This window comes from Myxocyprinus asiaticus, chromosome 14 (assembly GCF_019703515.2).
Source record: "Myxocyprinus asiaticus isolate MX2 ecotype Aquarium Trade chromosome 14, UBuf_Myxa_2, whole genome shotgun sequence".
Lineage (NCBI taxonomy): Eukaryota > Metazoa > Chordata > Actinopteri > Cypriniformes > Catostomidae > Myxocyprinus > Myxocyprinus asiaticus.
The window spans coordinates 19820351-19834427 of record NC_059357.1 but is presented as its reverse complement, the minus strand read 5'-3'; the positions used below and the strand labels follow the sequence as shown (position 1 = coordinate 19834427).

The 14077-nt window shown below is 36.6% G+C and overlaps 1 protein-coding gene across 1 annotated transcript in view; it reads left to right on the top strand.

Annotated features, from left to right (window-relative positions):
- syt3 (synaptotagmin III) overlaps positions 1-6721 on the top strand; it is a 59335-nt gene extending 52614 nt beyond the window's left edge. The window contains exons 12-13 of the mRNA XM_051717555.1: positions 1955-2045; positions 2327-6721. Coding sequence (XP_051573515.1) covers positions 1955-2041 — 87 coding nt within the window. The 3' untranslated portion in view covers positions 2042-2045; positions 2327-6721. The remainder of the gene's footprint in view (positions 1-1954; positions 2046-2326) is intronic.
- Positions 6722-14077: the final 7356 nt, after the last annotated feature.

The window sequence follows — 14077 nt, the reverse complement described above, 5'->3', positions numbered from 1 at the left end:
GCAAACATGTAGTCATTGTTGTATTTGCATGTGTATTTAGTTCTTATGTACAATTAGCATGGTTTATTTGTTTGGAGAGTCTTTTGGACACTTGTAGACATTTTTGGACACTATGATAAATTATTTTTGTGATGCTATAACTTTTGATTGCTTTATTGTGTAAAAAGCAGTTTTTTGGTGCCATCTTATTTGCACCCTAAGATATATAATGCCAAATAAGAAAAAAGAATAACAAGTTACATTTTGGCTCAAGTTGTTTTTGTGATTAACATTTTTTATTGATTCATACAGTAAACAAAGAAAAGCAAAACATACACTACCGGTCAAAAGTTTTGAAACACTTGACTGAAATGCTTCTCATGATCTTAAAAATCTTTTGATTTGATGGCGTATGCTTAAATGTTTGAAATTAGTTTTGTAGACAAAAATATAATTGTGCCACCATATTAATTTATTTCATTATAAAACTAAAATTTAATAAAAATAAAAAAATAAATAATAAAATAATTTTTAATAATTTTAAAAATAATAAAATAATTATTTGGTCCATTACTTGGACCAAATAATAAAGAAAAGCAGCCAATAAGTGCCCAACATAGATGGGAACTCCTTCAATACTGTTTATAAAGCATCCCAGGGTGATACCTCAAGAAGTTGGTTGAGAAAATGTCAAGAGTACATGCCTGAAAATTCTAGGCAAAGTGTGACTACTTTAAAGATGCAAAAATATAACACAGTTTTGAATTATTTAGGATTTTGTTTAGTGACAACATAATTCCCACAGTTCCATTTATGTTATTCCATAGTTTTGATGACTTTACTATTATTCTAAAATGTGGAAAAAAAAAATTATAATAAAGAATAAGTAAGTGTTTCAAAACTTATACACAAACACTTAAGTACATAGGAAGAAAAGAGAACAGATGCGTTTTTCCAAAGTGGTCCTCTGGGCAAGGGATGCAGCAGAGCACACATGTCCTCTTTTGGAAATTAATAATGTCTAAAAGAACCCTACCCAGAATCAATATATACACAGAATCAACATTTAACCCCCACCACTATTATATAGATCTTTATTAATGACCTTTTAATGAACTGATGTTCTCAACAATAATGAAAGTAGGTCATTAATAGAGATCTATATACAGGCTACTGAAAGTCTACTGAATGTTTGTTGAAACACGGTTTACTAGCTATAGCAAGCCAGTTGATAAGTCACTTATAGTCAGTTAAATATCTACTTAAAGTGTCACAAATAAAGTTTTACCCCGACATGTTCAACATCTCTCGCCAAATTTCCCTAATTTCTCCAACCAAATCGGCTCCCGGGCTCGGGACCTCCACGGGGGTGTCAGCTTGAGCACGTAAGTGTCTTTTAATATCTCCAGAGCACGAGGATTTTGAATTCTTTGACATATTGTCCTCCTAGAACTGTTATGGAACAGAGTGTATCGAATCTCACCGGTTTATTACATTAATAGTGTTAAAACTAGCAAAGTGCGCAGAGCTCGCCGTTCACACGTTCAAACCTCACATGCCGTCACGTGACTCCCCCCGCTCAAGTTGTTTTTGATATTTTTCAGCAGTTTCCTAGGCTGAGAGTCTCATAGTTTATCATAATCTATATCATTAAAAAATTTTAAAAATTGACCCTATTTGGTTTTTTGTAGTGTAATAAGCCTTTAATTTAGGGCATGCCACTGAAACAAGAAATCTTTAAAAACCCCTTCAGAGCTAAAAGGGTTAAAGGTGTCACCATGAGTAGTTCAGTATTACAATGTATTATAACTGTAGTTAAAAAATGTTATGGATGCATTGCTTTTCAGTGTCATTATAAATACCTTTATTATGTAATAAGAATACTGTTATATTGCATTGTATGTGAAGATTTCAAGTCATATTTCAAATCACCTTCTGAATATTGATTAATGTTTATTGATGATTACCTCCCCAGGAGAAATCCATAACCACATATGTATCAAAGAGTGCCACAGCCTCCCCAAAGCCACACATAGTGGTGGACAGCCCTCACTCTGAGTAGAGATGTGAGTATGAACCTGCACACACACACATACCACACACACACCATGCACTGTAATTAGAGAGTTACATCCTCAGATAAGGGATCTGTGTCCGTGAGTGCATCAGAGTGTGTTAGGTTTTATTCATGTACTGGAGTAATGGCAGAGGCCCATAGCATCAACATCTGTTCACTACCGCAGTTTGTGCTTATGTAACATGTTACCACTCTTGTTTACTCCTGTTTACATGGTTAATAGTGTTTTTTTTTCTTTTCTGTATCTCTCTCTCCCTCTCTCATTCTCAGGTCAGCATTCTCTTTTTAGCAAAATCATTTTTTTTTCTTTCTTTTCACCTGTGAATAATCCTTCATCAAGAAAGAACCAGAGAAGAGAGACTGTGCTTGTGTTTGTGCTTTTCCTCCAAATCATCCCTGCAGACCCAACCAACACAGTATATAGATAACACCCATTATACTAGACCTGGCACATACACACACTTACATGCACACACATACAAACACTCATTCAAACACATGGAATCATAACAAAAAACTCAAAAACTGGCATGGATGGTATTGCTTCAGGAATTATGTTAAAGACAAAATATATAATGATTTATTCAGGGGAACTATGATAAACATTCCCAGTTTAAAAATAGATTATCTTTATTTAGTTATTTGAAACTGAGCCTAAAAAAAAGCATTTTAATTACTATATAAAATAAAAATAAAAAATAAAAATCAGGAGAGAGACCTGATAAATTATGGACCACGAATGTTTCTGTGTACGTGTGAGTGCATGTGCGTATGTGAATTTGTAAGGGTGTCTGTGTGTAGCTATAGAAAATCTCTTTAAAGTGTTTTGGACAAGTAGCTGCAAGTATTTGGAGTGGTCCTCTCTGCCAATGCAGAAACCTAGCAACTGTTTCCTATTTCTCTGGAGAGGAGGACTACTTTATCAGCGGTCCCATCTGGAGAAGGAGACATAAGGATGGATGCATTGGCCAAATCATCTTGTGCGGTATTGAAATGTGTCCCTCTGTCTTTTTACAAATGTTATCACCTTCTGCTTGGAGCTCATTGAGATCACCAATTAATTTTCTTTCCAAACCATCCTTGTTGGTCTACCAGATAAGAAAGGAACAGTTCGACAATATGTTTTCCGGACATTGACATGCTGGCAGACTGTATCCCCTTGAGAACTTTCCCAAGGAGCTATCATTGATTTCAAATATTGCCAGAGGACCCTAACTAGGACGGATTTGTGTGCACTTCCTGGAAACATATCCTACAGGGAAAAGATTTGGCCATAGTATTTTATTTTTATACCACGCCAGGATTTTTTTGGGGGGGGGGGGGTTCTTTTAGACATTATTTATTTCCAAAAGAGGACATGTGTGCTCTGCTACATCCCTTGCCCGGAGGACTACTTTGGAAAAACGCATCTGTTCTCTTTTCTTCCCGTGTACTTAAGTGTTTGTGGGAGTGTTCTTTTGTGTCGATATGCATTTGCTCGTTGGTTTGTATGTGTGCGTGTATGCCTGTGTGTCGTTATATGTCACTGTGACCCTTTGTACGACCCCATGTTTGCAACTAACGTCTCGCTCTTTGCCCCCTCCTCTCTCCTGCACAGAAAAAATCTCATTTTGAACAATCAAAATGTGTCTCTTGTCCTGTGTCTTAGAGGAACTATTTCTTGTGTAGGACCATTGCACTTGGTAGGGACAGGGTGTAATTTCTCAGATCCGCATTTCGGTCAGTCTCCGTAGAATGTGGTAGTAACCCGTCTCTGTTGTTACCCTAACCAGCACGTCACTGAAAAGTTTCCCTAGCCTGATCTATGTTCTTGTGTTGGGTGTGCTCTTCTTTTTTTGTAAATGTGCTATGTATGTAAGAGGGGACAAACCTGGTGGCCACAGTTGTCAAGGAATAAAATATTGGAAGTTTTTAATTAACTTAAAAAGAAAAAGAAAAAAGACTAACTGGTTCTCTTCATCTCTTTTGGCTAATGTGACTATCTTTTCTCTCTGAAGCATTCCTTGCAAACAGAGACATAGAGGGGGACAAGTCTTACATGATTTTAGTGCATGAGAATGATTTTCATTTGACCTTGTTTTCATCTTACATTATAGACTGACTTTAGATGCAAACACTGCTGTAAACTTTTTTTTTTTTTTTTTGGTCACACTTACATTTATCAATTCATGTACCCTTGATATCCAGGTCTGCACAAACACTGCAGCTATTAATATTGCAGAAAAGTCCACAGTACAGCCACTGCCAAATGCTACTGCACACATCCCTCAATGCAGGAATACTAAACACTCATGTTATTGAAATATACATCAGTATAATTATTACCCACTGCAGCTCCTGAACTCATATTTTCTCTGTTTCTATTATTAATCACACACCAGGCCAAGCTATTGGGCTTGGACACAGACACAGACACAGACACACACACACACACACACAGAGCAAGCTCAGTCCTTAGTCCGTTATCATATATCAGCTCTTGTTGTTTTTTAAGAGGCCATTGATCCCTTCATACACGTAGATGTGATATCGACCCACAGTCTTCGGTTCCACCCTGCTCTAGTCAGCAGCCCTGTTTTTCCTGCTGCCTTTGATCTTACACACTGGAGGCACAATCCCTGTAGAGTGACCTCTGACCCCTTCATCAGCTTCCATACTTTATTATTCCAACACAAACACATACACGCCACTCACTTTTATGATATTCCGCTCTTTCCTTTCCTTTATCAGCCCATATTTCTCTCTATGTTGGTCTCCCCTCTTACCTCTGGTTCTCTATGTCAGTGCAATTCTGAATGATCTTGAGGAAATGTGTTTGCATGCTTGTATAAACATGGATGATGTCAACTTGATGCAATGATAATTTAATAAGTGATGCTCAACACAAAATCTGAGGATGAACTTGATACTAACACTACTAATGACGAACATGCTGACCTAGCAACCTGTTCCATATCATCACAACACGGATGATTAAAAACGTTGTTAATATTGTATATTCTCTTTGAAATGGCATTACAGTTTCTGGGTATATTTTTGTTTGTTTGTTCGTTTGTTTGCTTTTTAATTTTCTTTGAAAATTTTTACTTTTTTTATATGTTAAGATTCAGCAGAGACTTAGAGCAAGATATAAATTAAATGCAGTCAGGGTGAGAACATTTCAGAAAAACAAAACAAAACTGAAAAAGAGCAAATACATAAATAAATAAAAATCCCCCAAAAAACTGTTAGGAGGATGAATATGTGAATGATGAAGATAAGAAGATGATTTTAAGGCTGGAGCAGTGATGGCTGAAATAAAACATATATGAAAAATCATTATGACATGTTTGCTTGATATAACTGTTTGTATTCATTTAATACAATAATTTAAGTAGGCTGTGAATCACACTGATCTTTCGGTCTACCTCTTGCTTTCTGTGTCTCATTCCATTCCCCCTCCTGCTGTACATTAAGTTGTGTGTAATTATTTAGTTACAGTCATTCATTTTTTATAGCAGACTTGCTTTATAGAAATGCAGTGTGGAGCATTGCAGTGCTTGTGTACATGCTTCTGTTTGTGTTTTTGTGTTATTCCATAGGCCCCCCCAAAAAGAACAAAATATTAAGAACAAAATAAACATTTAGATTTTTAAATTCAGTCAGTCCACTCGGGTCGCACAGATTTGCTTTTAACTGAAAATTCTGTCATTATCTTCCCACTGTTGTGTCAATTCATTTTTCTCCCCTGAATAACAAAAAGAGTTATTTTGAAAAAGTCAAAGCTGCTCTTTTCCATTCAACTAAAATGCATGATTATCAGTGACCATGCTTACATGCACTTAAGAAAATGGTTTATTCCAGGGGTTTTGCAGTAAGTGGCGTTCTGTCATGCTATGTAAACAAGAACGCCAATTTCCTTGCGTGGTTTAAGGGATTAAAGGAAAGCAGTTTAACACACCCAGGTTTCTCCTGGAGAAACCGTCCCATTGTGGTCATGTAAACACATAGGCGGCGTTCTTACAGGTTTTTGAGGAGTGTGCATGTGCGTGAACAGACCGGATAACAAATATCATAGGATGGGGTCCAAGAACAAATCAACAATGTGGAAAATAATTCAATGTTTCTGGGAATACAGTGGGTAAAGCACATACACTATAAACTATACCAATTTATACTGTACCAATGTAAAATTTCATGGTCCCTTACGTTCAAGTATAAGCACTGGTACATTGGGGGAATCCCAGAGTTTTACATAAGAGGGAAAGCCCACTATTGTACGTTGCGACAAAGTTAAGTTTAAAAACATAGCAACAGCTCTGGAATATCTGGGATAAAAGCGAAGCAACAGAGAATAAAAGAGCAAAGTCGTCGTCAGATACCATGTTTGTTATTTACACAAGTGTCACAGGGAAATTACATTGCTGTGGAGAAAGCTGCTTACTGACCGAGCCACATATGGGAGTAAAGAGTTCCGGAACACTACTTTCTTGCAATAAACCGCTTTCTGATGTCCATGTAAATGTAGTCACTGCCTCTACAGTTCAGTTGCAATTTAGCTTGCCAAAAAAATTTTAAAATGTAATATTAGGTCAGGATTTGATCCCATGTGCCCTGGATTGCTTATTGAAAACTGTACCACTACACTAAAATGTCTTAACACATATACAATAAACGTAAAATTTACTTTTTATGTCTTTGGCCATATCTTACATTGCCTTGTGAGTGAGCCGGGACTTCCACTGGTGCCCCTTCAAAAAGGTGGAGTTTTTTACACAAGTCAGTGCCTGATTCACCTGCCTCCATCTTGTCTGCTCAAAGAGTCCTCATCTGTGTTCATGTGGCCAACCATGAGTCTAATGCACTGTTCATCGAAGCTTCACTGTACACAGAACACCCAGAGTCAGCACTCTCTGCCAGCCCTCCACACTGACTGACACACACAGATACAGCAAGAGAGACAGAGGTGGAGGGAATTAGCATGTGTGGTGAAGACTACAAATTTGATTTAGAGAAAAGCTGGGGGTAAAGTCTAGTGATAGACCAATATATATCAGCCAGGCCAATTAATTGGCTGATAATTGGCCATTTTCAGATTATCTGTATCAGCCAATAACTTGGCTGATTTAGGGACCTTGTACAACGAACCTGCACTGTTTATCAATTGTTTTGTTTTTTAAAAGTGCACTCAGTCATTATTTGAATTTGTTGTCTTGGACTTACACTGACACCTAGTGGTGTGGATGCAGCATCATTCAAACGCAATAGTTTTCAGTTACCAACGCCATTGTAGAAATTCACTATTCACAATCAGCCATAATTAACTTAATTCATGAGTAAAGGGTCAATAACAGGGTGTTTACTGAGATTAAGCAAGTAGTATTCGGCTGGTCATATGATTCTAACATTGCAGCCCCCATGAGTGGACCCTTTCCATGTAGAATAAAACAGCTTTTATAGTTACTGATATGACTGGAGTCTTCATCTCATGTGAGTGCTCATGATTTTTTATATGTATACATTTTTTCCATCTGAAAGGACTAAATATTAAATGAAACAAATGACAATAAAATGCAAAGTAATCTTTTCAATAATCAAAATACTTTTTGAATGTAACTGTATTCTAATTACCAATGATTTAAATTGTAACTGTAGCGGAATACAGTTACTTATATTTTGTATTTTAAATACGTATTCCCGTTACATGTATTCCATTACTCCCCAACCCTGATTAGGACCTATCACAGAAAAGGCACAGTGACCCTTAGATCAATAGCGGCAACGAGGAACCCTCAATAGAAGTTGATCTGAAGACCTGAGCTCTCTGGTGGGGAAGTAAGGGTGTAGAAGGTCACTGATATATTGGGGCGCGAGACCAGATAGTGCCTTGTAGACAAACACTGACCCTGAATTTCACAGGAAGCCAGTGTAGAGATGCTAAAACCAGGGAAATGTGATCCCTCTTTCTTGACCCTGTGAATAGCCTAGCTGCCGTGTTTTGAACTAGCTGTTTGGGGCAGACCAATGTATGAGTTACAATAGTCTAACCTTGAAGTAATAAGTGGATCACAATTTCCAAGTCTTTATGGGAAGGAAAATGTTCTATATTAGCGAAAGATCTCAGGTGGAAAAAGCTACCCGTGTCAATTTATAAAGAATTGTAAAAGGAATATTGAGTTAAGCTCAATATAAACTATTTGTGGCATAATATATATAACCACAAAACTTGTCCCTCTTTTTCTTTAAAACAGAAAATGTCTGGGATACAGTGAGTGAAGGACTTATAATGGAAGTGAATGGGGCGAATTCGTAAATGTCAAAATACTCAGTGTTTTAAAATTATAGCCACAAGATGTAAACAATATGCATGTTAACATGATTTTAGTGTGTTAAAATCACATATTAAACTTTTCTGTGTAAAGTTTTCTTTAATTTTACAACTTTGTTGCCATAATGATGAAATGCTGAAAACTCTAAAACCCTAAAATGACCGTAAAAACTATAATTGAAATGACTTTACAGCTCAAATAATACACAAGTTTTAACAGAATAATTTATGTAAGTGCTGAACCCTCCAAAAATTGGCCCCATTCACTTCCATTGTTAGTGCCTCACTTTAACCCCCATTTTTGCTTTTTTTTAAAGAAAAGGATGGACAGGTCAAAATTTGTGGTAATTAACAATATGCCACAAATGCTGTCGATTGAGCTTAACTTGTATTGAACCAGGAATATTCCTTTAAATGTATTGCTAAAAATGCATCTCAAGACACCTGTGTTCTGGTCTATTCGTGAAGCTGCATCAAGGTTTTTTAGTGTTCGGCGTGGACGGCCCCTAACAGATGTGGTCATTCCCTGAAGTGTCATTTTCAAAATCTGCTTGTCATTGGATAGTGCAGATGTTCTATTTTGAAATATTTTTGAATGAATTTAGAGTTTAAGTGTAAAATAAGTGAATTTCATTCAATCAGTAAAAGTTGTGGACATCATATTTGCAGTTATTACACTGTAGGGTCAACCTATTATATAAACATATTGGTCATTGGCCACCCTACTCCAGATATCAGCAGCTGTCATTAAAAAAAAACATTTCGGTTGACCAGCAGAACATTCTTGAAGGGGCGGAAAGCTTGGAGGCCTGGCTCCAGCTTTTAGATGTAAAATGGGCTAAGAATGACCGTGATGGTTGGCCAGGGGCGAAGGTAAATGGGGCTGTTGTAAGGCAGGCCAAGTGACAGTCATGGGGGAAGCCAGGCCTGCTGGAATGACAAGAAATTTAAAAGGAGCTTATAAATAAAAGAAAAACCAATAGCACAAACAAGTGAGTAAGAAAACAAGAATTGAATTAACAGGCCGCGCAGGCAGGAATCTGTGAGGTTGTGTGATGAGAAGATAGCATAGAAAGAGAGTTAAAAAAGGAGGGGGTGAGAGGAGAGTAGAGTAGAGGAGAGATGGAGGTGGACAGATCATGTATACATGCACACTGCTGCACATCGGCACTGTGTGAGCAGCGTGAGAGCCTCACAGCCAGAGATGCTGCTGAGGTGAAGACACACCAGTTAGCGCAACTACCCACCATAATCTTCCCAATACACACACACATACACAGAGGGGTGGGGGTCGGGGGAGCCACAGTCTCCATGGCAACGTTTCCACAGTGCAAAAAAAATAATTTAGTCAGAAAGATATTTCACCCGGTTCAGTGAGCTGAGAGCAAGAGATGGGGATAGAGAGGGATGGGAATAGAGAAGGTGAGCGAGTGAGATCAGAAGAGAAAAAACTTGGAGAGGACGTGGCGTAGAGCTGTTTTTATCACATTGAAAAAAAAAAAAGATTGAGCGCAATTATTAGTATGGTGCAATTATCATTACTGCTAATAGCTGTGACAGTAATGGAGAATGCAACATTCATTTTCACAGCCTCACTGTGGGAAGAGACATCCATTTCAAGATGCAGTTCATTGCTGCAATGACAACCGTGAATACTCTGAGAAAATATTTATGAGTTTATGTGGTTCATTATACAACATAAACTGTGATAAACTTTCTTCCATGTTTGCGTGTTGAACCTCAGGCAAACCCATTTGCTGTAAATGAATAGTTCACCCAAAAAAGAAAATTCTTTCATCATTCAACGGTACTCACCCTCATATTTTTACAAACCCATATGACTTACTTTCTTCCATGGAACACAAAAGGAGATGTTTGGCAGAATAACAGTCTCAGTCACCATTCACTTTCATTGCATCTTTTTTCCTTACAATAAAAGTGAATGGTGACTGAGGCTGTTATTCTGCCAAACATCTCCTTTTGTGTTCCATGGAAGAAAAACGTTTTTAAACAGTAAATTATGACAGAATTTTCATTTTTGTGAATGATCCCTTTTATGTGAAATGTAATTTAGAGACATTCTATTGTGTTGGAGTCCCAGTGACCCAGTTAGTAGTGGCATGTATATGGGTGTGCACACTTCCGTTGCTTGTGAGTTCCAGATGGCTTCTTTCTCCCAGCAGAAAGAACCAGTAAGGGCTGCATGTTTTAGTCAGTGCCACCTGGAGGATATCTCTCCTGAGAATAATGTTGGACGTCCAAAAACAAGCCATAACAATCAGCTGGAATTTGAAATAAGTGGACTGATTAAGTACACAGGGTTATGCACAAGAGCTGATAGTTGTAAACCTCAGACATACCGTACCATACAGTAGGTTATAATCTCTAGAAATTACAACAAATTGGCTTAAAGGACCATTTGTATTGCATTTTTTTAGGTGAAAATGTCAAATTCTGTAAAAATGTACACTGATTATAATTTTTTTTTTTGTTTTTACATGACACCCAATGCATTTCCCATTTTATTTGCTAACATAAATCCTCATTAATGGCACAGAGGAAACATTTTCATTTGTGTGTGCAGCACAAATAAAAGGGATTTGTGAATCACCTCATTCATTATAATTGTATTTCACTCTTTCCTGAGACCTAGCACTGCCTGTAACAAAAAGGCAATAAAGTTCAGATCTCAGAATATTTATGAGAATACATATTATTTCAAGAAGTATGTTTGTTTCTGTGAATAATAGGCCTATATAATAATAACATGTATTATTCTACTATCTAATGTACAGCAACCTTTTTTTAAATTAGTTAGCTAATAAATCAAAATATGTCCATAATAACTACAGTAGGGTTCAAGGCTGCACACTAGCAGTGCATTCTTCTAAAAAAAATTTTTTTTTTTTTTTTAAAGCTTGATAATGTGTGGTCTTATGTGAACCCTGCATTATTTCATGTGTCCATGTCAGGTCAGGAGTTATACATTATTTATTTGTATAGTGTATGTGTGTGGTTGAGGGGGAATAATAAGCTTCCAAAACTGTGCCACTGCACAAAAGAAAACTCCCTGGAGAAGAATGTGCGTACTAGGGCAAAGTGACTGGATTAAAAGAAAAAGAAAATCCTGTTCTAGACACAGGACACCGAGTAACCAATCTTTCTGTTTACTGACTGAGAAAAAAAGATGCCAGCCAGGGGATAGGAGAAAAGCTCTAGAATGGGTTACACTGATTCAGAGCATTATTCGTATGGGAGTTTTTAAATGTGACGAACTCGATGTTCTCTGTTTCTCAGTGGAGCGTGCTGATGGTGTCGCGGTCGCCACTGGAGAATACAGAGAACATGAGCGCGCGCAAGCCTCAGGGCCACTTAGCTCGTGGCACGCTGTTCTTATTTGACAGCAGGTTGGATCGCTGGGGGCCGTCTGAGTAATTATGCACATTCTTGCGGTAAAGAGCAACGAGGACAGGAAACAGGTTGCACACCGTCCTAGAAACATGATTCTTTCTTCAATAACTTAATGGCTCCCTCTTTATGTACAGAAAGGTGGCTTGACCTTGTGTCTTACAGGTAACATAAAATAGTGTAATGTAGAGAGGCCACAGGCACAATTTGTTTAATTTGATTCCCCAAAGGTACATAATAGGCCTATAGAGTAAATTGTCAATTTGTCTTGTGCAAAAGCTATTTATTGGATGCTTGACTTTGGTGACATCTACTGTTCACTTTGCTTAATGTGCTCTTACATTTTGGAGCTCTTTATGAACATTGATAATAATAATAATAATAATATTGTCGACAATTTTCTATATTAAAAGTGACTTCATTTATTATTATTATTATTATTATTATTATATACATTTAAATCATATCCAAATACAACAATCCCCATGTTTCGTCAAGAGAAATAAACATTTTAAAGTAATATTCCGGGTTCAATACAAGTTAAGCTCAATCGACAGCATTTGTGGCATAATGCTGATTACCACAAAAAATTATTTTTGTTTACTCATCCCTCCTTTTCTTAAAAAAAAAAAGAAAGAAAGAAACGAAAATTTAAGTTACAGTGAGGCACTTACACTGGAAGTGAATAGGGCTAATTTTTGGAGGGTTTAAAGGCAGAAATGTGAAGTTTATAAATGTATAGAAGAACTTAAAATAATTCTTCTGTTAAAACTCATTTCAATATAATTTGAGCTGTTAGCAATTTTATCACACTAAAATCATGTTAACACACATATTGTTCACGTCTTGTGGCTATACTATTTTATTAGTATTTCTAATAGCCTGATTCAATTCCATTGCAAGTTCCTCACTGTAACCAAGATTTTTGCTTTTCTTTTATAGAAAATGAGGGGCAAGTCACATTTTTTTGTGTGCTAGTCAATAGGATTATGCTACAAATGCTGTCGATTGAGCTTAATTTGTATTGAGGCCGGAATAATGCTTTAATGACGTCAATTTGCAGGCGAACCCGGAAGTCTAGTTCGCCATGGGTTCCCGTCTTGTCTAAAAGGGATCCCTCGCTCGTCAACTTCTCGTGCATGTGCAATATGTTGAGATGCTTTCGCCTTTGCTTTTTTGCTCGCATCTCAGCATATTAATGATGGAAAGTTATAAAAAAAAATTGAAACTTCAGTAATATCAATAATATAACATTATTATTATTATTGTTATTATTATCATCATCATCATCATCATCATCATAGAATGACTGTTTGCACTAGGTGTAAATACCTGTCACATAGTATGGCTCTGAAATAGTCTGGTGTATACAAAGAAATTAAAAACAAACTGCTTTTTTTTTGTGTGTGTTTCTACAATGGCTTAGTGTGATAAGATGATTTGAATGTGCTTTTTCTATGCAGACGACCTGGGTTCTAATCCTCTTTTGACCCAGTTTTCCCCATCCTGTTTCCTGTCTCCACTCTTCATATTTTTCTTTAATACTACTTATAATAATAAATAAAATGAATATAAAGGTTGACAGGGTGGTGTAGGGTGTCTGTGGGACTCTAAATAAACACACTGCAGTGATGCCCTGTTAGTATTTAATTAGGGGTGCAAATAGTATCTGTCTAAGACTATTTGCACTTAGTGCCAAGATGTTGCTATTTACACTTAGTGCAAATAGCCTCTGCCTTATTATTATTATTATTATTATTATTATTATTAAGAAATCCTTTTGTCTTCTTGAAATCTCATGTTTCTTGGATACAGTCATATTTTGACATAAGTTCATGTAAGGCACACATTAATTTAAATTTTAGATTCTGTTATTGTGACTTAATTGACATTAATAGTAATTCATGAATTAAAAAGTGTTTGTGTTTAAAGAAATTAGCTGCTGTTTAAAGACGTTTATCTCTTTTAGAACTGGAAAATGTCAAACAAATCTTGAGGAGATTTTGTTTGTGTTCAGCAGCTCGTGCTCATTTCCAGTCGAATCACAAAGAAAAACGCAAATAAATGTGTCCGCACTCAAGATATACGTCCTTGTTTAATAGAATATAAAGTTGCATTTGAGTGGATTAGAACCCGAGACTTCTTATACAAGGGGCGAAAAAGCTGCAACTTGACCACCCTATCAGATTCTGATCAAATGAGCTGATTGATTAACTTCTCAGTGACCAATAATATCTCATGACCGAAAGTCACAGACGTAAAGTTAAAATGATCAAACGTATAATGTGAAATATTTATTTCAGAGC